The 26,325-nt window shown below is 37.6% G+C and overlaps 1 protein-coding gene across 40 annotated transcripts in view; it reads left to right on the forward strand.

The window, feature by feature from the left end:
- TCF4 (transcription factor 4) overlaps positions 1–26,325 on the forward strand; it is a 363,540-nt gene that overhangs the window by 167,658 nt on the left and 169,557 nt on the right. For 24 of the 40 annotated variants that reach the window (XM_015122035.3, XM_077975074.1, XM_077975072.1 and 21 more), the window contains one exon: positions 19,372–19,436. In XM_015122035.3, coding sequence (XP_014977521.1) covers positions 19,372–19,436 — 65 coding nt within the window. Of the gene's footprint in view, positions 1–217; positions 294–1,622; positions 1,720–18,846; positions 19,269–19,371; positions 19,437–26,325 lie in introns of those variants that run through there. The other 16 variants (XM_015122047.3, XM_028838259.2, XM_077975082.1 and 13 more) reach the window with 7 other exon arrangements.

Below are 26,325 nucleotides of genomic sequence, written 5' to 3' on the forward strand. Positions count from 1 at the left end.
GCAAACTTTTTTTTTAATATTTAAAAAAACCCCAAACCCTCCACCTTTTCCCTTCTTTCCTTTTCCTTTTCAAGACTATTTAAATGTACATAGTAAAACATGTTAGGACAGCCAAGCCCCAGCATGTTGTGTTCTGTCCTCTGGCTGGCAGATTCACGCCACAACAGTTTATTCATCCACATGCTTTTTGGCGACTGTTCGTCACGTATTTGGGCTTAGATCTTCTGGTGCCTCCCTCGGCGTGCTACCCATAAGGTCGAAAGAAAAGCAAGTATTCGATTTCTCTATTCAGGGTGGGTTTTTTTTTTTTTTTTATGATAGTGGGTTTTTGTGTGTGTGTGTGTGCTTTTTCTTTTTAATCTATTCCCTTTGTGGTTTAGTGTCAGAGTTTGAGAATGTGCCCATAATTCTCTCACTCAACACTTCTGGTTTAGTGTTGTTCTTCAAATGTAATTTTAGGAGACACTCTACAATCAAAATGGAAGCCCAGAAACCCCACACCAGAGATATCGACAAATATTTCACACAGAGAGCTATTAATTTATGAAAGCATCTGTGTGTTGCTTTCAAAATGTGGAACTTTAGGTTGGCAGATAAACACTTGATACCAACCTGGTACCATGTTTGACAGACAAGCCTGAAGTTAAACTGAAAGTTCTATCTGGCCCTCAAGGTTAGAAAGTAAAACTTAAACAGAGTTCTGACTTCATTTTCTATTTGATATTTAGGTTAAAAAATGATGATTATTAAAACGGGTCTTTTTGCTGAGGCAGGTGTTTTAATAAAAGGTTTGTATAATGATTAAGAAAAAGGGAAAATAGAAGTGTATTTCTTTACAAATTATAACGTTTATAGGCATTTTCACTCTCAGATGAATAAAATGACTTCTGGGAGTTCCTAAGATGCAGTTTCCTGTTTATTTAAAGTTAAATTGTAATTCCCAAAGTTGCTAGCCCAGCATAAAGAAAGATTATAAATACGCCTTGTCAAGGGAAGAGAGAAACTTTGATATTGGGGCCTTATTTTTTAGAGTATTTCGGTAAAACAGAAAGAATCATCAATTATGTAATGAAAAATTTAAAATAAATCTCTTTTCCCTTTTATGTGATTAAGAATGACTAGGTTTTCACTCCTCATTAAACTCTTGGAGCTCCAAGAAACAGAATTTTATTTCAATCCCTTGCTTCTTCCAACTTTTATTTTGTCACAGTTTCTACATGAACATGTGTGTGTGTGTACACAGGCATGTGTGTAAATGTGTGTGTGTCCATGTCTGAAAATTATGGTGGCTCTGTCCTCTCTCCTATAAAATCTATTGTGGTAAAATAGCAGGCAAAAGAGGGTTTTGCTTTTTTTTTCCTTTTAGTTTATTTCTTTTTTCTGTGTGGGCAAACTGCCCATCCAGATGGTAGAATTTCACCTGTAAGCAATCTGAAACGATAGGTTAATTCTGACATTTTATAGAGCTTTTTTATTTTCTTTTCACACAGTACAACTAAGTGCAGAATAACTGCTCAAGATAATGTCTCTTTTATTTTTTCTTTTAAAGCGCTTCCTGCTGTGATTGGTTCTTTTTCCCCCCAAATCTGAATTTGGGGCTCATTTAAAATCTGTGGCTTTAGGCACTTTGCTGTTATTGTCAAAACCACATCTGATGAAATCTTTGACCAACTTCTAATATGTGTAAATGAGGAAGTGATGGCAGAAGTGAAAAAGCAGGTTAGTCGCCGAGAAGCAGATCCTTGTAATTTTATAATGCTGAATGTTCCACTTTGATAAATTCACTGTTAGTTTTCTCCTCCCACTAAATGCCTGGCGTGGTATTAGCCACCAGAATCCTGGGACTTGCTTTTATTGTCAGTGTGGTTAGCCTCTGGTGGCTTATGTGACGGAGTAAACTGGAGAAAAACTTCAGGGTGATTCGTTGTCCTGTGATCAAGGAATCCCATTATTTCCAAAAGCAGGTTTAGAAGATGTTTTTGGAGTAGTGTGTGAAAGGGAAAGGGAATATTGGAGATTGTTTTTACACATAATAATTGCAATCATGCTGTGTTGACAAGTTAGTTTTGAATGTGCCACCTTCTTGTTTTTATTTCTAGAAAACCTTCCTTTTCGTGAATTATTTCTTGAGCTGATGATAAAGATGACTTTAGAGATGTCTGCACTGGCGTATTCCTTTAGGGGAACATTTTTGAAAGTGTTGTCCTTTATTGTACCTGTAAGGCTTTTTGGGACCTTTGTCATGGCATTGTTTGTTGCTTTTTCCATTTCCTGTTTTGCACATGTTAATTCTTGTGGGCATTTTCTTCTTAAAGTGATGGGATTTTCACTGTCCAGCAGCAAACTACATTTACTGGAGTTATTGAACTCTGAAATAGGAATCCTGTGGGTGATCAGTTTTACCTTCCCCAGAAGATACTGCTTCAGTCAATGAGAATTACAACCCCATGACTGAGAATTTTAAAGGAGGGGTTCCACTAAGACACCCAGAGGTTGTGTTTCAGGTGTTGCAACAAAATCAACATTTGTTTGTGGGCAGCGAAGCCAGTGTTCCTGCCAGTATTCCCGTTCAGTCGCTTCTCATATTTCCCTTGCAAACTTTCCCATTGGTTGGGGTCTGTGGAGAGATTTCAGTGGCTGGCTGGTGGAAATGTTTGGGAGAACATTTGCGTATCAAAGCAACCTAAATATTTGCAAAAATGTTTGCTTGAGAAAAAAGAATCCACTTAGGATTAGGAAGTAACTGCTTAAACATTTTTAAAGCATTTGTGATTTCCCTAAGTATATTACTCATGAGCCACTGCCTAGCTTGAATTTCAGGGGTCGCTCTGGAATCTACATCTTTAAAAACTCTATAAGATAATAAAGGTTTTGCTTTACGATTAAGATCTGTATCCATATATTAAAATGAAAAAACACTTGACAAGACAAAATATATTTTAAGAATTGTTTATCATTTAGTGAATCTGCAAAACAAAAGATGTAAAGAAAGGGCCTCATGAAATGGTTGGATGTTGAATAGCTCTAACATCATTCTTACCCTCTACTATAGGTTTCTTGTAGATAAAACCCAATTGTATTGCTATGATATGACATTCCTTCTGTTGGATTCCATAAACTTTCTTACCGTGGTAATGATTTGAATGTCAGATCTTACTTTTTTTTTTTTCTTGCTAAAGAGTTTAGGCATTTTCTGTCCACATTATTAAAGTTTTAACTACATTTTACTGATGGTTTGGAAACAGTATGTGTAAAGCTCAGTGTAGGCCAAATTTTCCAGTTTGTTAACAAGGTAGGAGTTGAGCATTGACAATTACTGTACTTAAAAGCCCCTCGGATCAGGTGTTATTTTACCATCTGGACATTTTAATTAGTAATAAAAGAGTGGACCTGGATACACAGAAATAGGATCTACAGTACACAATGGCCCAATGCACTCTGTTGGTGCTGAGGTGTATGTGGCTACATTTTATAAACCTGTACGTATGTTTGTGTGTGTGTGGGCAAGTGTAATTATGTGCCAGGTGTGTCCTTTTTCAACCTGGGCACTAACACACACCAAAACATTTGACTACTTTTCTTGGATAAAAAGTAAAAATGCATAATCTATGAACTTACATGTAAGTAAAACTGCATCTTTTTAATGGCCCTGCTTCCTCACGTATGGCATGATAAAATATAATGCTGACATTTAGGTAGGCCTGGGCAAAAGATGGGACTCTTCTCTTTCATAGCTGTGTACTCTAAGGCAAATAAATTAACCACCAACTATCCCTTTTTTCTCACATCCAGAATGAAAGTATAAATGATAATTGTTATATCTACCTAACAGGATTATGAGGAAGCTCATTTGAGCATGTATGTTGAAAAGCACTTAATAAAATATAAGGCATCATAACAGTTCTTAACAATTGATTGTTAATACAGGATGCAAACGACCAATTCATATCACACATACCATCTTTTATAATTCAGTAAATCATCTCATATTTAAAAATAAGGGAGATGCAAATATAACATTACATTAGATTATTAACAAATGATAACTTTAAGACCACCAGAAAAAAATGTGTTCATAAGTTTCAACATAAAGCAAAATGACTCATTCTTATAAAGTATATACAGGCTCATTGAAACAATGTTATCCTTAATTAAGGCAGGAGCGGGTGCATTTGAGGGAAATAGTGACCCTCTGGAGAAATAGAGAGTGAAAATAGTTTAGGGAAACGAGTCTTAACATTTTCTCTTTTGGAAAAATGCGTGCATGTTTCTCTTAATCATTATGAATTTCATGTTTGCAAACCAGTGTGAATTCCTTAACGATAATCATTATTGTTTAGAATCTCCCTATTACTACACACACACACACACACAAAATTTGCTCAAGAAAATCATCCTCAGGAAGTAAAGGAGTTGATAAAATTACCATTGGAGCAGATGAGTTTGGATACTTCTACTGAAAGCCGTTTCAGTTTTTATTATAGGTACGGATCTCCCCTGAGAATTCTTTGAGAGAAATAAAAACATTCGTTTTTAATTTAAAAGAAGGGTAACATGCTGTAGCATACTATTAACTATTTCAATGATTTTATCAATTTTATCTTCCCCTGCCTTAGTGTAATAAATGCATATCTTGATTCAGTACCAATCTTTACATTACATTGTCCCTAATGACAAATATTATTTTAGGCAACTTAGTTTTAATCATCAGAGTGTCTTAGGGAGCTTATAAAACTTGTCTCTGGGACATGGTATTAGCAGGATGTACAGAGTTCCTTTTTGGTGCCATGCTAGGAGGAGATAAATTCAATAGAGTCAGTCCAGCCCATTCATTCATTTGATAGATAATAAGTAAACCACAGAAGAAACAGGAATATGTCAGTTCTTTTAAGATTTCTTAGACTTAATATTGAAAACTGGTTTCACTTAATGTTCTATCAGTTTCATTTAAATGCCCCAATCCAATGATCACTTTCATTTACATATCCTAATCTAGTGAGCAGATAGGGCTTACATAGTATTTGTCTTGAAGACATTTTAAAAATGCAGCTACAGGTCCTCTTCTTTGAAACTCCATTTGGTAAAAATGGCCATGTCTGCCTTCACCTATAGATAGATTTAAGGGCCCACAGTAATGGGATGAGAAAAGAATTTGTGATGATTCTTGAAAAATGGTCTCATCCAAGGAATTCAGTTGAAAATGTGGGGGACTGCATTTAAACTTTGATATAACAAAATAAGTAATTCAAAGTAAAGTCTGTAGCCAAACTCCTTAATTGTGATGCATTTGCTGAGTTCCCCTCTTCTATCGTCGGGCCTGCTCTGATGCCATATGGCCTACCATGGAACATTTAACTTGTCAGATATAATGGATTGTCCTGGAAGCAGATTTTTGCTTTGAGCACTCGGCTCCTTTCTTGCATTTCACTCTCAGCTCCAGGCTGCAAGATGAAGGATTGTGGTGGAAATGCAAAGAAGAGACACACAGTTGATTCCCCTTAAGAGAGTGACCTATATGCCACAAAATTTTACCCACGTAAAGAGGCATTATCCCCGTCACTGGCCTTAGCAGGCTGCATGTCAAAATCATTTAAATTTCCCTGGACTTAACAGATTGTGCAAACATTTCAGAACTGAGAGCTTAGGCAGAAATGGTGTTAGCCACATTGGCCAAAGGAGGCATATTATTTATTGTGACCTGTGTGTAACATAGGCCACCTGGGTTTCAGAGTCTATATATTAAGTTCTCTCAAGTTTATGAAGAATGCTAAAATATAGATAGATAGATAGATAGATAGATAGATAGATAGATATGTTACTTGGTTTTTTTGTTTTTGTTTGGTGAATAGAGAGGTGAGGTTGAAATAATCATTTAGGAATTGCTTCTTAGCTTTTTGGCTAAGATCAAGCTTTTTGGCTAAGATCATTTAGGTAGAGGGACAGTGGCAGCTAATTATCCTATCAGGCTTTCTAGCTTAAAACTTAGGGGCAGGCCTTCCATTCATTCTAACCTATTTGAAATTAGAGATCGAATATGTTGTGGATTATTTAATTGTTATCTGTAAAAGTAAATAATATAGTCTTTGTTCATTTTAATTTGGTGCTTTTATGAACTATTTTTTTTCAATTTGTGCTATTGTTTCAACAAGCTTGGAAAGTAGTAGGAACAATTTGAGACTTTTGCATTTACAGGAAAACTTCTTTAAAACAATAAACAGTGCCCCACCTGTATGTATGTGCACATACATAGCTGTGGGGTACTCTTCTGGTATAACTACTGTAACCCCAAAGCAAATACTGTGATACAGAGACACAGAATAGACAATTTGCAAGTAATCAATCAAACACAAACCAGTGGGAAAATAAGGAACTTACATATCTCAATTTATCCATTAAATGCTACATATTTGATTACTCTAGGGTTACAAAAGTTAATTCATAGATTTGTATAAGACACACAGAAATATACACACACTAAAAGAGACTTTGCTAAGGGTAATTCAGTATACTCACAAAAATATGTGTTATGTTAGAAATTTAATATTTAATTTACTTCCATAAATTCATAAATTCACTTACAAATAAGTCCTCATATAGGTCAGATGGGGCAATAAAAACTACTGTGACCTTGAAAACTGACAGAAGCTCACTTCTGTACAAATCTTTTTAATGAACAACTTTCCATGGAGCAGCTAAGAAACCTCTGTTAAAGTCAGTATTTAATACTAAAGTGTACTTGTGTATATTTCTTACTGATCCTAAATTGAGCACATTAGTTTTATCAATGCCACTGATTGGCCAACTGTACCCCTCCTCCCCCGTACAGATTTAGTGAGACTTAGTACTAAATAAGTTTGGGGAGTGCCAGGCCATAGCCGGCTCTTGTTGGGGCATGTGCGCCCTCTGCTGGCTCCTCAGATAGGAACTGACTGGTGTGTGAGGTTCTTAACTTTACTTTTCAAGGTTGTTTTTTTTGTTGTTTTTTGTTTTGTTTCATTTTATTTTTATATAACTGATCAGATATTTACCATGATTATAAAGTTGTAGCTTAATACTGAGCATGGCAGTTAATTTGTTTTTATTTGGAAATAAAGGTGAGGTTTTGTTTTGAGTGTGTTTTTGCTCAATAGATAGTCCTGATAGTTCAAATAACATGCAACGTTTGTAATAGTCTTGAGTTTTTGAAGTGGTTGCTTGCATATCACGATTAAACATATTTTCATTGCTTTCATATTCTCCTTGGCTTGATTATATTTGAGAAGTATTCTTGTTGGACTAAGTTGGGAACAGAACTTAAAAGGGGATAGATAAGCCATTGAAATTTTGAAATATGACTATTTGTTTGTAATGGATGTGGTAGGTAATTCCTAGTAGAAAAATTCCTGTTTTGGTTGGTCGATAGTTTTCACTTGCTTCGCCAAGGAAAATGTGAGTACGTTTACATCATGATGCTTTATAAAGGCATTTTTGGTTTCCTTGCAAACCAGATTAAGCTATGCTCACTGGCAGACATTGAGAATGGCAGTTTGAGTAAAATCTTTTTTGTTTTGTTTTGCTTTTGCAGTTGTTGTTTGTAGAGTATGAGATGTTAAAGAAACAAATCACTGATGGTCTCTTTACTCCCAGGACACAGGAATAAACTATACAAGGGCAATTACAGAGGAAGAATGCCAGCCCCTCTGCCATCGCCTGGGTGGAGAGCATCCTTGGGTCCTGGTAGTGATGGCCAGGGCTCTGGGTAACGAGTATGTCTTTTAAAAATGGCAACAATTAGGCCGGGCGCGGTGGCTCACGCCTGTAATCCCAGCACTTCGGGAGGCCGACGCTGGTGGATCACGAGGTCAGGAGATGGAGACCATCCTGGCTAACACGTGAAACCCCGTTTCTACTAAAAATGCAAAAATTAGCCAGGCGCGGTGGCGGGCACCTGTAGTCCCAGCTACTAAGGAGGCTGAGGCAGGAGAATGGTGTGAACCCGGGAGGCGGAGCTTGCAGTGAGCCGAGATTGCACCACTGTACTCCAGCCTGGGCCATAGAGGGAGACTCCGTCCCAAAAACAAAAAACAAAAATGGCAACAATTTTTGTTGACAAGGTTCCATCAAAGTCTTTATAATAATTTGATTTGTGTAGGTGATTTCTGTGTATCTCTGAAATTAAATGACTTGATTGAGTCAGTTTGGTATTTGTTGTACAGAGAAGACAGTTTAGATTTTTATAGTTCTTTTGTCTTATACTGCAAATTGCTCTAATTTGTAAGCAAAAGCCATAAAAACTTCCAAACCAGCCATGGAGTGAACAGAGAACTTAGAGCTGTGGAAGGGCAGAAGTGTCATCTACAGGTTTTTTTTTTTTAATTTTTTCTTCCAGTTTTTCCTCTTTCTAATTTTAGGTTCCAGTTACCTTAAAATTTGTTTTGGATAAATTATATAAACTTTTACTTATTAGTGTTTACTTATTTTGATTTAACATTGTCAAATCACTAAGGATTGCATTCTAACAAATATTAAGTCCTTATTACCTCCGTTGGAATGTCAACTTGCATGAAATCTCACTTACACGTCTCTCCTGTTACCTCCTTGTCTTCAATGAGGTTGTAGTGGATGCTCTTTCTTGGTGCTTCTCTGGGTTCCCATTATATCCTTACTGATGGATAGCATTGTGTTACTCCTGGTATTTTAGTCATCTAAACTCTTACCTCCTTGAGAATAATGCCCATTGTTGACTCTCTTGCATCCAGCACATGGTACACAGAAAGCACCCAACAAATATGAATTTCCCTATATTATGTTTTTTAGGCCTCATTCACCACTATTCAGATGACAGGTTTTGCAAGTTTCAGGATTAAAAATTGTAGTCTGTAAACATATTATATGTAATGCATTTTATTTTCTTGCATACTTTTTATAGGATGAGATCATTCTTCTGGCTACTCCTTGTCTGCTTTCTCTTTTCTCTTTCTCCTCCCTCTCATCCTTCCCTCTGCCTCTCCTCTTCCTTCCTGTCCTCCCCACCTTCCTCTCTTGATTGAGTCATGCTCCTAGATTCGGTCATTGGGAGGCTTCTCTTAAACATCTCAGCGTGGGACCATTCGTCTACCAACCTTCCCCTTCCTTGAGCAATAATTAGTGCTGCAGGCTGGTTGGACTCTGGAGAGTGTGGCCCTGCGTATCTGGCAGTTTGGTTATTATTATGGGCCCATTCTCTTGAAGTTGATCTTGAAGAGCAGGCTTGGCTGGAAAACATCATTCTTCTATAAATATAATGGTTAGCAATCTTCCTACTCTTTGTCTTCCTTGGAATGCGTTTTGAATTCTGGGCTGTTCCTCCCACTCCCCTCCAGGTTCTCTCAGTAGTTCATGTTTAGGGGATATAGGTCAATTGTATTCAGTGCTAAGGCTAGAGAAATGGTCATTTAACATATTACAGATAGCCATACAAATGGCAGCTGGATTATCTTTGGTCTGGGGTTAAAAATGTCGTTTATATATGTGTGTATATATGTATGTATTATATTTGTCTATATGCCATATATAACATTGTCATGCCCCCCCCATTCTTTTGATGTAGTTTTGAGTATCATATCCAATGTGTGTGGTTTAAGAGATGAACACTGTTACATTCGTGTTCATTGTAAACTTAGCTTGAAAATTAAGGCTATCACCTATGTACCATGGTCCTTAAATACGCAATTTTTCTGTATAGACAACTAAGTGCCTATGTAGACTACTCTATAACAAATAAAATACTAAACCTTTTCCTCTCTTTTCCATCCCACTGTGGCTTATTTAGAGTTTTATCATTTTTATCTTCTACATTTACTGTTGCTAAGACTCTAGTGGAACATTCAGTTAAATGAGCAGCAAATAATTTATGATGAAAAGTGATATGTGTGGTGAAATGTGGCTGCTGATTTCCTTCAGATTTGCCAGTAAATTCCAAAATATTTAGCCAGGCAACAAAGTCTTGCCCAGATGATGTTGTCTCTATTACGTTTGGCCAGAAATGTCACCCATCTCCTCCAATGAAAGGGAAAGGACTGAATTCTCTCCCTCACTGTGGACTTGTCATGCCTCCACGGAACATGGACAGTCAGAGAAGGGGCAGAAGGGCCCTTTTAAATGAATGAACCAGGTGAGGTTCACTAGAGTTGGATCCTGTATTCTAAAGGTAACTTCCACTCTTGAGATAGAAGAGAGATGCTTTCAGAGCAGTGGGCCAATGGATCTGATCAATGAGAAGCAACCTTAACAAAACTCCAGGATTCTCATATTTGGGATACTGTTGTTTATTAGGGGAATCAATTTGGCAATGTAAAATTGATTTCTTTAAAAAAAAAAACAGCCTTCATTATGGGAGATGAGCACATTTGAAGGCCTAGCATGCTGCCAGAGAAAGGTTTCTGTAACCCATGAAATGTAACTGTCTGAAATGACCTTGGGGATCAACAATTCCTTGTCTTTTAAAAAAACTCTGCTTAAATAGGTTGGTTCTAGTAGTAATCTGCTTTTTGTTATCCATCATGTTACCAGGTTTATTGGAGTTTTAGCTAATGTAACCTGTAGAGCTGTGCCTATCACTTACATTGGTTGCTTGTCTCCCTAGCTGGTCAGAATAACCAGTGGAATTTTATTTATAAGAAAAAAAAATCTGCTGGGCACGGTGACTCACGCCTGTAATCGTGGCAGTTTGGGAGGCTGAAGCAGGTAGATCACTTGAGGTCAGGAGTTCAAGACCAGCCTGACCAACATGGTGAAACCCCATCTGTACTAAAAATACAAAAATTAGCCAGGGTGATGGCATATGCCTATAATCCCAGCTACTTGGGAGGCTGAGGCAGGAGAATCGCTTGAACCCAGGAGGTGGAGGTTGCAGTGAGCTGAGATCACACCACTGCACTCCAGCCTGGGCAACAGAGCGAGACTCTGTCTCAAAAAGGAAAAAAAAAAGAAAGAGAATGCCAGACTCTACTGAATTCACATACCATGGAGAAGAGAACCCAGGAATCTGTTTTTAGGCAAAGTCTTGCTGATAATTCTCCTGATCAGCAAGGTTTCTTAGCCATGAATTGAATTTGAGGCAATTGCTTTTCTCCACACTCACCAGCTCACCGTGAGTCTTCCTTCTGCCTAAAAATACAGTGAAAATATTTTATTTCTGCTTGCTTTTGACACCTTTAGCATGTATTGCAAGATGAGCTTTTTTTCATTTTTATATGAAAAACTATTATGTTCTTTTGAATAAAAAATAAGCTTTCAAATGCATATGCTGTTTTTTCCAAGACCACACAAGTGCTTAATTGCCTTGGTTATATCCAATTATCATAGACTCAAACTGCAGTAAAAATATAAGATAGGGTAGGCATCGCTGTGAAGATACTATTCACATAAAGCCAATGGTAAGTTACTCATTAGAAGTAAGTTGAGTGATTTCAGGATTGCCCTTAGTCCTTCAGGTCTCTAGGGGACCCTTGTACAAATTGCTGATTCAGAAAATCATTACTTTGGTGGTTCAAGTGGTACTTTAGTGGCCTTTAAAGAGTTATTTGACACACCTCCCCAAACAGCTAAGTTATCCCCATGATTATGTTGATTAATTGCACACTCTGTGGAATTAGTGTTTTTTCAATGAAAGATTTTCCTGTGTTCGGAAAATCAAGCATAAAACTCATGTGCTTTAATTTGATAATGTGTGCACTTCTCCTAAGCAGGATGCCAAGTGAGGGGCTGATTTTGGCTGTTGTTGTCTGGGCCATGTGAAATCATCTAGGACAATGTTTTTATTCTGCACTGAAAAGGTAGTTTTTGATGGACTGGAGGATGTTCGCTCAAAATGCTTATCGATTCGGACATTTTCATCCATCAAGGAACTTGAGAACTCTTTGACTTTATGAACTGAGTTTAAATTTTTGGGGGAGAGGATTACGGTAGTGAGAAGGCAATGGTTGTTGCTATAGTAGGCAGTGATAATAATACATCTAGAAAACTCCAAACAGAGGTGTCGTATTGTGGGAAAGTCTTGATACTGGAACTGGAGGTCTGTGTGCTAACTTCGCCACTTCATATCTGTGCAGCCTTTTTAACTATATGAGCTGGTTACCCTTAATTTTAGTTACTTCATCTGTAAAAACATGGACTAAAATGTCCATTTAATGAGTTTTAGGGTGTGTTGTCTTAAATAATGTAAGTTAAATTTGCATGTGAGATAGTGCATTACAAATATAAGTGCTTTATGAAGAATTGAATATAGAATCTGAAATTCTTCACTTAGCAGAGCCCTAAAGTGAAGACTTTTGGTGGCACCTTAAGATACAACCTGGAATTTCAGTACTCATACTGTGTTAAAGGCAGCACAGTGCCTAGATGAGATGAGGTGAATCAGTGAATCAGTGATGAAATGCAGCCAAAACTCACAATTTCCAGTGGGATCTCACAGTTTCCAGAGCTATAGGCCATTACTGAGTATTCTGTTTTTAGGACTAAAAGAACATCAGTGAAAGAGAGGGTTAATGCCAGTCTTTTCCAGAAAAAAATGGTTTACTGCCCATTTTTCATTATCACTTGATACATACAAGCTATGTGCCTGGTTAGTTACCTTTTCCCCTATTTGTCTTTATAGGATTTCCTAGGTTGTTGGATGACTAGTTTATTTGCTGTAATGGAATTGTAATTCTTTTAGCACAAATTTATTTTACATTTAGATTTTTAAATGACTGTGGATGAAGGCAGAGTTGTCCCTGTATCGTAAGATTCTGTAGGAGAGAACCAGTGCTCTTCTCTGAAATTTTTGAAATCGAAAGAATAATGTCACCTTCTGCTTTTTTGTAAACCCAGAGTCTCACCTCCAAACTGGGATCAGGAGTAAAGTTGACTAGCTAGTCAGAACAATGAAGCTACACCTGCATGGCCACAGATTACCGTAAGAAGTATAAGCCAGTGGAAACCAGCAAATTAGTTAAAATGTTTTCATATCAATTTACATAAAATAAAAATTTAATTTTTGAACCTACATAATTTATCTGATAGAAAACTACAAATATATAGTAACATGATATATTCTTAGTGTTAAGTTTTAAATAATAGTAGTTCTTAAAGGCCATCAGCTCTTGTATTAATGGACACAAAAATGATGAGGACAGGCATGTATGCTCAAGTCAGTTTAGGAAACATTGTATAAAACTAAACTGAAAGCCAAGTACAGTGTCTCATGCCTGTGATCCCAGCTCCTCTGGAGACCAGTGCAGAAGAATCCTTGAGCCCAGGAGTTTGAGAGAACTTTGAGCAACATAGTGAGACCCCATCTCCTTAAAAAAAAAAGAAAACCCTGAATTAAATGTCTCAACTTCAGTACTTCTCAGAGCCTTTAACATGCTAGATACAATGTAAATCTGTTGGGGGGGGGGGTGGGGAATAGCTTGTAACAGTTCGTAGATTTTTTTTTTTTTTTTTTTTGAGACGGAGTCTCGCTCTGTCGCCCAGGCTGGAGTGCAGTGGCCGGATCTCAGCTCACTGCAAGCTCCGCCTCCCGGGTTCACGCCATTCTCCTGCCTCAGCCTCCCGAGTAGCTGGGACTACAGGCGCCCACCACCTCGCCCGGCTATTAATTAGTCTCCCTTTTGGCTTTTGGAGCCTATTGTGGGACCACTATTCTGTAGATGATGCTGAGTGATGCTGGGTTGTCCTGTATTATAATTATATTTTTACTTTTACTCTTCTGTACATCTTAATACAAAGACATAGTCTTCACATAGAGAAGGTGTAGAAATGCAGTTTTCTGCCATGTTTTTGTTAATTAGTTGCTTTGCGTTAATGTGTGGAGATGGTGGCAGTTTATTGTAAGACGTCACAGAATCCATGTGTATCATTTGTGCAGCTATAAAGTACCTAGAGACCTTTTAGGAATAAAACACCATGTAAATGTAAATTATCATCGCCTATAAGACACTTTCATTAATTTCATATCAAATTCATGAGTGTTTTGAGCTGTGGGATTTGAGAGTCTTCAGTGTCGGGCCTCTAGTTTATTTATACTTTTTTTTTTTTTTCCCTCAGAGTTTAAACACCAGCAGCATAGCATAGTGCTAAGAGCACAGTCTGGGCAAACAAACTGCCAGGGTTTGAATCCTCGCTCTGTCACTTGTACCTGTGTGGCTGTGGGCGATTTTCTAGATCTCAGTTTCCTCATCTGCAAAATGGTGTTTGTATTACCTGCCTTATGGGGTTGTTGCGCAGATTGAATGAATCATTTTATGTAGAGCTTTGAGCAGTGGTTAATACATGGTAAGGACACAGCTATTCTTATTTGGATAGAGAAGGAAAAGGCAGGCGTGGAAATGATGAAGGTCTGTGAATAATAACCTCATGTGTATGTTCAGAACTACTAAAAATTTCAGTCATTGTTTAATGAACTAGTCCTTTCTACATATATATAAAGAAATTCATCGGGTAATCAGAGATGGGAGAGTCTGAGGATGGGGACAGAAATTTATTCTGAGTCAAACATGTTTATGATGAGTTCCCTAGTCCGATGCCAGGGAACAAAAGGCTCATTCTTCAGTTCCCAGAATGAGGATTAACAGTGAAACAGCCTTGCCTGGTATTGTCGTGCAGCATCAGATAATTTTTCATCAAGGCTTTTCATGGGATGATATATTCTCCCATATAGATGCATCTATTTCAGTAGTGGGTGAAACACCTGTCATTTACGTATAATTTTAAAAGTGGCATTTTACAAATGAAAAGGATACACAACCAAACATGACCCTGTTATTCTCCTACTGGTCAACCATAAGAGGGATCGTCTCTGTTAGAGCTTATCTCTAGAAATCATTGTATTGATAAGTTGCTAGTCTGTCTCTAGCTCTTTCTAGGTGGCTTAGGAAGTGTCATGTGTATCCAGGGGCGGTAATCTACCAAAGGTGATCCTTCTTAGAAGTATCCCTATGAGTGGAATGGATTTATGAGATCATTTTTTTCCCTTCATGTAATGTTTTCATTGTCACCCCATCCCCTTACAATAGGATACCATGGATATATTGGAAAAAAAATTGGAAGTCAAATGGCTGATAATACAAGAATATAAAAATATTCAATTTGAAAATCTGTAGACATTTGTTAACCATATCACCCTCAAATAAAAAGCAAATTTTCCTGCTCCTTCTTGGGACAGCAAGATAAAAAGATTGTTGAATAGATCAGCAAAACACTGACTTAAAAAAAAAAAAAAAAAGATTGGAAGTTGCTTGCCTTTCCTGCTCATATTAGTTTTTCCCGGGCAGGGGAAGCAAGTGAATCCTTTATTGATTGTCATTTGGTGCCATTTTTAATAATCAAATTTAAATATAGGCTTTAGCAGCCGACGGGTTCGATTTGGACAGAACACATGTTGACTTCCTGAACTGTTTGCTCACTGGAGAAGCCGACTTGTTCTGTAGACGGGGCTGCATGTTGATCTCCTTTGTCTCCAGAAGGATTGATTGACGGATGTTGTGTCTGCTCATTTACAGCGTTTTCCTTGTTTAATTTTAAAAATTGTGACATAGTATTACATGTTCCCTTGTATACATCATTTTTACAGAAGAAAGTTGTTTAGCCAATATGTCGACTTAGTTTATGAAATCCTCTGTATAGCTTTCATTCAGCCCTTCGTGTACTCCATTAGGTCATATTCATTTCATGCACGGCAAATCGTCACCAGCAGCAAAATTTAACATTTGGTCCTTTTAGGTATAAAAATGAATCAAATGCCTGACAAGATTTGTTTCTGGTATATATTTAAGAATCTTCCCCCTCCCCCCCCCCACCACCCCCGCCAACCCCATCTTTATGGGCATACAACAAATGTTACTAACGGGTACTTTTAGTTTTAAAAATATGGATAACAGTACTCCACGCAGTAAAAGACTTGAGCGATTAATGCTACCCTTATGCCTCTTTTGAGTAGTTTTAGCCATGGGGCTTGGCACTGCCACCATTGTCTTTGTGCCAAAAAATATCCGCAGCGGCTGTCGCATTCTAGTACCGGAGGGTTGTCTCGAAAATTCCGCAGTGAACGCGCCGGGTTTGTTCATCACTGCTATCTCTTTTAAATATTGGAAAAACAGAATCTTCAGCTCTTTCAAAGCCCCGTTGTGGTTGTGGGGATGGGGGGAGGCAGGTGGTGAAGAATGGAGAAAGGAGGAAAGAGGCTGTCCGCGCCAGCCAGTTGGTATAAGTGACAAAAATCCATGCCTGACATAGAGTAAACACAGATATTTAGGAGCTTTTGTGTTCATGAGCACAGATAGTTACTTAAGGATCCTACTCAAACGTGTTATCAGCGCTCTTGAAAATTTTGTTATCTGAAACAAATGTTCCAAGTGAATTTTAAGCAGAAAATCAACATCAAGACCACAGCTAATTTTTAATGGATAATTTACACAAAAGATAGTTTCTTTTCTAGAAACCGAGGTGCCCTTTTAAAATGGCTGCTTTTTATCTTAAAAAAAAATGATAGGAATCGCGATTTTATGTTTGAGAAGGTGCTTGGGCTTTATCCACAGTGCCTGATTATTTTGCTCCAAAACAGGGGTTTTGGCTCTGAGGGCAGATTTATAGTTGAATTTGGGAACAAAAAGATGTAATAAAGTTAAAGGCTTACACTATCAGAATGAAATGTGTTCGCTCATGATCTCTGGACCGATCTATTTGATGGTAAAAGTGGATGCTACAGATGAAATCTTTACAAGGAGTATAATCCTTAAAAAAAAAAAAAAAAAAAAAAAAGTCCACCTCCCAGCCTCCTGCTGGCTGTGCTGCCTCTTTGGTACCTCGCAGACTTCGACAGAGCCCTGGACGGGTGCCCATTGATGTCATGGAAACACTCAAATTACTGAGAATGATTCATGTCTATGCTGGTCTCTTATCCTCCCCCACACAAACAGGAGTAGATTTTTAACCCTGACAACTTGTAATTTGCAGTGGGTTTATTTTTGTATCTGGATAAATATTTTTTAACAAGCAAAATTAAGATTAAGCAGTCTGTATCTGATATGATAGTAAAGAATGCTGGGTTCCATGTAGCCAAGAGTACTTTGGGGACTCTGTAGCGTGAATTCATATTCTTCTCCTCCTCTTTCCCTCCTCCCTCTTTCTTTTCCTACCCCTTGCTCTTTGCATTCCACTCTTCCTCTCTTTTTCTCCTACTTATTCTCTCTCTCCTTTTAAAATCCTACCCTTTTATCTTTAAAATAATGGAAGGAGTAGCCCAACTTATATCTATAAGTGAGGCAAATCCTGGCAGAAAAATTCTTCCCTCCAGTTCTGTGTGTTGGAGTCGAGTTGGGAAATAATGCTGAGTAGTGAAATTCTACAGGGGATAGCTTCAGGAATTCCTTCTAGAGAAAAAAAAAAAATAGATGTTTTTTTCTTCCTTAAACTGTATTTTACAATTTAGATTTTTAGAAATGACCAAAACAGGACACTAGATGTTCAGTTTCTTAGGAAGTCAGAGCAGATTCTACTTTATCTATCTTTCTTTCTGCCTGCCTTCTTACCTGCCCAGCTTCCTGCCTGCGTATCTACCTGTTAAACAAGCGAATATTACGTCAAAGTAAGTGATGTAATGGTGGTATTGAAGCATTCTTAGATGCAAAAGCTTAAGGAAGGACACACGTCCTTTGATAGCTCATGAAGGTCGAGCCTTCTCTGTTAGTAACATTTAGAGAGAGAAGTTAAAGGGTGTAAGTAGCTTAAATTTGACGTACACAGATGAGTAAATATGTCTTTGTGACCATTCCCACTGCTGATACAAGTATAAATGTATCTTTTCTTCAATGTAAAATCCTCATACAATGGAAGTTATTCTGTTTCATCTTCTACGACTGACAATCTGTGCGATGGTGTCTTGTTTCACTGAAATTGAAACTGATATGGGCATTGATTTTATACTTTGCGCTGAATGCTAGACCAGAAATGGGGTGGAGGTGTTTTTCCAACTTTAAGATTCATTAAAATCAGTAGAAAAGTTAATACTGGGAAACAGGGGGTTAATTTTAAGACTTAGGTTTGGCTTTCTTTGAAAACTGCTATCCATTTTCTATATATAATGACTTGGATACAGGGTACCCTTTTGACCAGATAGAAAATTTATGGATATAAATGTATCAAAGATACATTCTTTGTGTGGTGTCAGGAAGGCATACTCTAATAACATTGCTATTGCCATTGACCTAAAAGATAAAAAGGCTACTGTTACTTTTAGCATTCCTGTTGAGTTGAGAGGGGAAAACTTGGGGGTTGTAAACTTCAGAAGGAAATCTCTTCAGCCTCTCAAAAAACAAGTTTAGAGTTTTCCCATTGGATAAAAGAATAGTGTAGTCCTATGTATCACATACGGTTACTGTAAAGCTCCAGTCTTGATGAAAGAAGTATCCTTTAAACTTGAATGGGGTGGGGTCTTAGGCACCTGCTCCTATCTGCCTCTTTTAGCTCCTTTTAATGTTCTGGTATGGACAGATTTCTACAATTATTCTCCACATGTCGCTGTCTGGACTCTGCTGCTTAGATCTCTTGTAATGTGATTTCATTATCTTCCCTAATGATTATTGGGGTTAAACTTTAAAAAGAAACAAATGAACACCCTTGATTTTATTCTTAGATGTGGCCAAATGGCATCGAAGGGTCCATAGATCTCTGTAGAGTAGTCTACAGATAAAAATCGGGCTGTTAGAATTGGAACTAGACATTCACATTCCACGATCCCTTGTGCTGCTGGGTCTATTGGTGGAATCTGAACTTGGGTTCAGAGTAGGCAATTTTTCAAAAGCCCTGTTTCCCAAATGTAAATTCCATCATCATCTTGATCATGATGGGACTCACTCCTGGGAAAGGGAGTTTTTGAAAACGAGAGAGAGAGAGACTCAGAATTTTGAATAGTTTCTTTGCTAAATTCACCATCTGGAGAGCCTTTGATTGATTAGTTTTGGCCTCACCATTAAGTGTCAATATAATCAATGGGAATTACTAGGCTAGGGTCATTACATAGATAATTTGCCTGCTGTGTAAATAAAAATGAAATTGTTTAAATTTTGTGCAAGAGAAAGTGAAAATAAGGAGTTACGATTTGTTTGTTAGAGAAAGTGGAGGCCATTGGAATGACAGTTTTTGGAAGTGTGGAGCAGTTTGGCTAAGAATAGGAATGAAGGATATTTTTTTCCAGTTTATCATAGCCAGAGTGAGGAAGTGTTATTCCCTCTCTTGCTTGCATACATTGCCAGTAGTGCCTACTTTACGTATGTAAACATCGGGGAAGAGCAGTAGATGTCTGTTACCTGGAGGAGATTTTTTTTTTAAGGAAAAACACAATTTACACTTTTTTGTCGTTTCTCTTGGCAGGTAAAACAGAAAGGGGCTCATACTCATCTTATGGGAGAGAATCAAACTTACAGGGTTGCCACCAGGTAAGTGAGAATCTCCGTTGCGGAAGGGTTGAGAGGATTAACCTGGTAAATCAGTTTGTTTGCTAAATTAGATGATGCATTTTAAACTGTGACACCAAAGATGCACTGGCAAGTCAGATGATGGCTCTCTCTTTAAGTAATGAAATAACACGGAGCTTAGAACTAATAAACACCTCATCTTTAGATCGCTGCTGTATCAGAACTACGTTCATGGGCTTGTTTTTATTTTTTAATCCATCAGCCGGTAGCAGTGGCACTGTTTGCAAACCAGCAATGTCGGTGAAAGTGGTTCTATCAAAAGAGTTTGTTTGCAATTAAGAACTTAAGAATTTCTTACGCAGGAAATACTTCACGGAGTCATGTGTCAGACCCTGGGTTTCGGGTGGCTATTGCCCTAAATTATAGTTTTCATAGGGGCTGTATGATGTTGTGTGAAAACAGGGTTGTATTGAGGGATAAAAATGTCTGTGAAAATATGATTTGTTGTCCCTTTTTGTTTCTGAATTGTTTTTGGCTGGAAGTCAAGGCCAGCAGGCTAACAGCAAAGCCGTCTCAAGGGAAGCATGCGTGAGCTAGAAAAATAAGAGTACTTTAATTAAATAATAAAATGCCAGTGTAATACAAAGGTATAGCATGTGTGTGTTTGTGTCTCTGGGCACTCTGCATTTGTATACTTTAAACTCTCCAGAGAGAGGCTGTTTCTAAAAATACTATCTGGCTAAAAGTGTAAGCTTTGTTTCAAGACAATTGAGTTTTTATAGATGCTTTCTTTTTCAGTTCAATATCAGTATTAATCATGTATTTAAAATCTTTTTAAAAAATTTATACTTCCTTTTTATTAGTGCATTAGTTTCTTTGGAAAACTCTTGATGGAATTTAATAATTCTCTTCAATATTCAGAGCGCTCTACTGTTTTTATTATTTACCCAAACAAAATGTACTTTTTTTTTTTTTTTTTTTTTTTATGCTGGAAAGGGGATGCTTACTCTCTTGAACTCTCTCACCCTCTCATGTTCTTGATGGGGGAAGAATCTATTTTGATTTTTTTTTTAAACAGCCCATTTAATATACCCCTGAAAAATGTAAGCAAAGTTTTGTTTTCGTAATTAAATCGAGCCTATGAGGAAAGTTTCCTTTACGTATCAGACATAGGAAGGTACGACTTCTGGTGGGTTGGTGTGTTTGTTTTTTCCCTGTATATATTTGCATTTTTAAAGTTTACTCCCTTGGCCCAGCCACCAATTCAGTCATATTCAGCATCTGAAAGATTTGTTGCATTGAGGTGAATAGTGCTTGGTTAAGAGCTCCTGCCGGAGTGCAGTTCATGGCAGTTTGTTTGGAAAGAATTCTGCAGGAAAGAAATTTACAGCCATTCCAGCGCAACGGAAACATCTTTGGAATGTGAGTGCAAATGTTCGGGCTAGATAGCCTGGGCGACAAGCCTCTGAGTGCTGTGTCTCTGGTGTAAAGCTCTCAGTTCCTGCAGAAGAGCGTGTTCCTGTGGGTCTGGTTTCTGAGGGTCAAGGCGGAGGTCATTAGAGTTTTGGGGAGAAGAAAGTTGACAACATCCTTCCTTTCTGCAGATGGTCATGGCAGAGGTCTCTGTTTTCGCTGGGCCCCTTTTTCTGGTCATTGAGAGAATAGGCTTCCTCGCCCCTGTATCCTTTCTTACTAATAGGAATTGGCGTGATTCCTCACAGACACAAAGATTTCCTCTGCTGAGTAAGCGTGAGGCCCCTTAACTTGTGAAAGCATCATCCAGACCGTGTGAGTCTGTCTGTGTATGTGCAGAACACAGACCCTCCTTTCTCCATTTGTGGGGAATACTTCCCTCGGGTGAAACTGAAGTTAATTTTTTTTTTTTTTCCAAACAAGGTGAGAAGTGGAAAGGGGCAGAGGGTGGAAGAGAGGTGGATGGATTGGCATGTGATGGCTGGATTTTTGGGCCTTGGGAGGTTCGTTTTGAGGCATTAATGTCCAGGAAAATTCTTTTGTATATAGCACTATGACTGCATATGCTTTTCTTAAAAGCCTTCATAATGTAGCCGTGGAGTGTGGAGATTCCTTCATTCTTAATTTGTGCTTCGTGGTTGTGAGTCTTGTAAGAGTCTCCTATCTCTGGGCTTAGCATGGTCGCAGCAATCTCCATAAACAGTGTGATTACTTAGAGATAAATAAAAGTGAAATTTTGGAAATTTGCTGACAGAGGGAAATAGGGACTGAAGATGAAAAATGTACAGAGTATGAATTTCTGCTTTCTGTGAAATTTGAGGATAGAACAGACCATAGTGTGTCTTCCAGTGAATTAGTTTCTCTTGTGCTGTATTGTTGTTTGAATCCCTGTCTACAACACCAGCTATGCAAACCAAAGAGAAAGGCAAAATCTCAGTATCTTGGGCTTCAAGTCTAAATAGCAGATCACAGCTGAAATGATTCCCCACTGTGTGACAAGGTGAGTGACTCGTGGAGGGGAGGCTTTTGTTTTCTTCTGTTTACTACATGATTGAGATACGGAATAGAAAACCTTTAGATGGTGTGCCCTAAGGAGCTCCAAAAGCTGCTTTATCATATTATAACAATGTATCCTATGGACTTAAAGGGGTGAGCAGTGCTATATGGAAACACGCTTCTTCCAGTCCCAATAGCCTTTTGTTTGGTGTAGAGACAGAGTGGTGGTAAGCAACAGGTAGTAAAGGGCTGTCCTGGAGGAATACATTATTATTGCGAGATGTGTATTGTTTCAGAAATATATCAAGTTAAAAAATAGATACATATTTTAGATTTATCTTAAGGATTTAACATTAATACTAATGGACATATGGCACTTTTTAAAATGGATATATTTTAGCAGAAGAACGAAAGCCGGCAGGTTCTTTACTAGTAATTAAGTTGTTTTCATTAAAAATAGTAATGGGATAATATTATTTCATTAATGCATTTCCACGTGAAATTATCAGAAATAAACATGGTGACTTTTTGAGACTTTTAAAATTGTGTAGAAAATGAACCAATAGATAAGCAAAAGTAACCAAATGAACTTTTTTGAGTTCTTACTAAATATGACAAAGCTAATTTACATCAAAATGGGGTGCAGAAATCACACCCAGCTTAACATGTTCTTGCCAAATTGTAACCTCATATTCCTTTTAGCTGGCAGAGAAAATAAAATTTATAATGGAAAATCTGACAGAAATGAAAATGAGTGGGAATACAGTTTTTTGCAAGATAGTCCAACCTTAATACTATAATAGACAATAACTAATACCTAATGGGCATCATTGCAAATGCCAGAAGGGAAAAAATGTCATTTGTTTTTGGCTTCTTTGGCTTCTTTTGCTGTTTTGAATAGAATGTTTGGCGACTTGCAAACTTTTAAATTTTGTTGAAATCTATTTTTTTTTAACGAGATGATGACATCAAAACAAGTAATTGTTATTAGTTCTCCCCTCAAATGGAAGTTTAGTGTTTATTATCAGGAATTGTTTGTATTTTCTTTCTGGGGTATAGCCCATGTCTAAAGCCATGGTTTCATTATTAGTATTTGTGTGTGTGTGTGTGTGTGTGTGTGTGTGTGTGTGTGTGTGAGAGAGAGAGAGAAAGAGAGAGAGAGAGAGAAAGCTGCCTATCTGAGACCAATCAAATTAGAATCTTGTGAGCTGGGCCTGTGCTTTTCTGACAACTCCCCAGGTTATTCTAATGTGCAGCTTGGTTTTATCATTTCCTAGAATGTTCTATAGAAATATACTCTGATTAATGACTTGTGTTCAACATATGGCATTACTACTGACCTTGAAAATGCTTTTAGGCTCTTTGCATTAATTTGATTATCCAAGGCATGGCAATACATTGCATATGAACTTCATTTAAAAGGTGGTGAAAATTAGTGATATAGTGAAAATCTTGAAATCTTTATGTAGAATTCCACAACTGAGTGTCCCAGCCCATATCTTGTTTTTTCTAGTGAAGTCCAAGCCTTTAGCCTCATCCAAATTCTTTTTCTTCCTCAGTAAGTAATCAAATAGGACTTTGCTGTTACAGTTATTTGATGTTTAGATCTTAAAATGACTAATGGAATATAGGAATTAGACCTGATCTAGGAGATTGTTGTTAATTTCCATAAACTTGGAGACCAGAGAGGAAACGGATTTTCTTTATATGTGACTTAGTTTGCCCATAGGTTGCTCCTTTTTGGTTCATCGAAATTAAGCATGTAGTTGATTCCAAAATGAATTTCACATTTTAGCATTGATTTCTTTGTCTTATTATTTTACTTTTTATTCAATAGGTATTACAAACAACTGAATTCTAAAACTTTTGGCTTCTTTTAGTTTTTCTTATCTAAAGTCAAAATAGGATGTAAGCGAAAACGGCACAAAATTATTTTGTTTATTACGAAATTGGCAATTTAGGCCTTATGCAAGCAGAAATACACATCACTTTTTAATTTGCTACGATGCCTAAGTGTTTATTCTGAGTGTTCAGCACATCCCTCGAGGTCTTACGCATCCTTCCTGGGAAACTCTCCTTTGCAGGGCTTTAGCACCTTTTAAATTTGCCATCATTTTTATGTGTTTGTTGCATGCTGATTTCCACAGGATTCTGTAAACTCCTGGAGGGCAGGGACCATGTCTGCTTTATCTTGCATGTGTACCATGTGCCTAGCAGGGCAAAAATTGCGATGACCTAGTGTTTCTTTCCTCAGCGTCACTTTTGGAAGCCATTTTGAGGGAGTAAAGTCTGAATAGCAATGTACACGAACCATATTGTGAGCATCTTTTTCATGCCTACGAAAACCAGAAAACTGCCCTCTCCCAAAAAAAAGTCCTTTGGAAGCTCTTCCTTCTAACATGCTGTGCAGGCTCTGGAAGGACACCAAAGTCATATCGTGGAGAGACACCCACTCTGACTTTTGGGGGGTTGAGTCGTCTCACTCACCTGGTGACTTCACCATTCTAGGCCTGTATATCTGGAAAGGCCTGAATGAGGGAATTAGAGATGGTCTGTGGTTCTGGCAGAGGTGTTGTTGGAACCAAAGGTCAGCATCCTGGTCCGAATATTGAAATGTAGCAGTGTGAACAGTAGGACAGGATATTTTAAATTGTGACCGTTTCAGACATCACAGGGCTTGAGTTTGCAGTCTATATGTCATCGCAGCTGTGTCCCCGAGCGGTATTTTTCGGGCAGCAGCTCATTCATTTTGGGGGATTGCTATGGGTATACCCTTCTTTCAAAAGTCAGCCAGTACTTATCAAAGGGGAGAATGGGTCCATTCTTTCATTGCATTGGTTAAGAAATATTCATTGACCCTGTAGTGATGTGTTAGATACTCAGAAGAAAAACAAAGGGATCTTGTATATCTTCCCTTCTATCCCCACCAGCAGCTTCCTGGTTATTAACAGGAAAAATCGAGCTCTATTTATTTATTTTTATTTTTGACCTTATATAGCATAAATTTTTGAGCATCCAGAACAGTTGAAAAAATAATAAAATGAATGCTGCATACCTATTTAGGTTAAACAGTTGTTTGTATTTGTTATACAGTATTTGTGTGTGTGTGTGTATAATATGTATAAGAATACATATTTTTCAGTGAACCAACCTTTTTAAGTTGCATACTTAATAAGAATGCACCCGTAGATTTTTTTAGTACGTATCTCCTAAAAATCAGACATTTGCCTAATATACTGTTATTATCCCTAAAGAAATTAACAATAGTTTCTTAATCTCAATCCATATTCAGGTTTCTTCAGTTGTCTTCATGCAAATGTCTTCAGTAGCTTTTTAAAAAAAGGCTACGAAAATGCCATTTACGCATGGCGTTTGGTTTCTATGTCTCTTTATAATTTCTTGTAAACTAGAGCTGTTCCTCTATTTTTATTCTTTTTTAAATTGTATAATTTATTTTTTAGAGATGGGGTATCGCTATATTGCCAAGGCTGGACTCAAACTTCTGGGCTTAAGGGAGTTTCCCAAGTAATTTTTTTGTTGGTTTGTTTGAATGGGAGTGACTTTAAAGAGACCAGGCCGACTATCCTATAAAACATTCCCCTTTCTAGAATTAATAGATTTCCTTTCCTTGTGGTGCTGTTTAATTTTGTTCGTCGCTTGTTTTGCCTACAAATTTAAAATTAGGTCTGGAGGTTTATGCAGGTTCAGGTTAAACATTTTTGGCTGGAATACTTCATTGAGGGTGCTGTGTGCGTCAAATTACGTTCCAACAGAATGTTGAGCTATGCCGCTGTTGGTAATGCTAACTTGAATCACTTGGCAAAAGTGGTGACCACTGGATTGTTCCATTGTAAAGGAACCTTTCCCTGTCTGCAATTAACAAATAATCTTTGTATTGATACTTTAGAAATGGACAGATACCCCCTTTTCCCAACAACTTTTGACCTAATGGTTTTAGCACACCTTGATGACCCTTGCCTGAATCATTTATTTCAACTGAGGACTTCAAACTGGTGATTCTTTTAAAATTCCGTCATTCCTTCCACATTTATAGCTAGTGTTCTTCTATAAAGAGGCAGTTTCTTTCATCATTCATTTTAACACTGTCAGTTTCATGTTTCATATTTTATATAAGTGTCATAACAATTATTGTTTTTAATATGTTTCCTTACCTGGAGGATGTTGGAATCATTAAAGTATTCTTGAAATCTCTTAAGGTATATTGAGAAGAAAAGTAGTTATGGCTCAGGCTGGTGGTCAGAGAGGCTTTAATTGTAAGAGGAGGGAGGTAATTACAGGCATGTTTCCTTGTAAACTACAGTATTCCTTTGGTGAAATTTGGAACCTTGCAACAACCTCTGTGCCCCTAGCTGTGTTTCTCTGATTCTCATATTGCCACTCTATAATTGCTCGTAAACATCTCACAAGGTTGATCATCAGT

Source organism: Macaca mulatta, chromosome 18 (genome assembly GCF_049350105.2).
Source record: "Macaca mulatta isolate MMU2019108-1 chromosome 18, T2T-MMU8v2.0, whole genome shotgun sequence".
NCBI lineage: Eukaryota > Metazoa > Chordata > Mammalia > Primates > Cercopithecidae > Macaca > Macaca mulatta.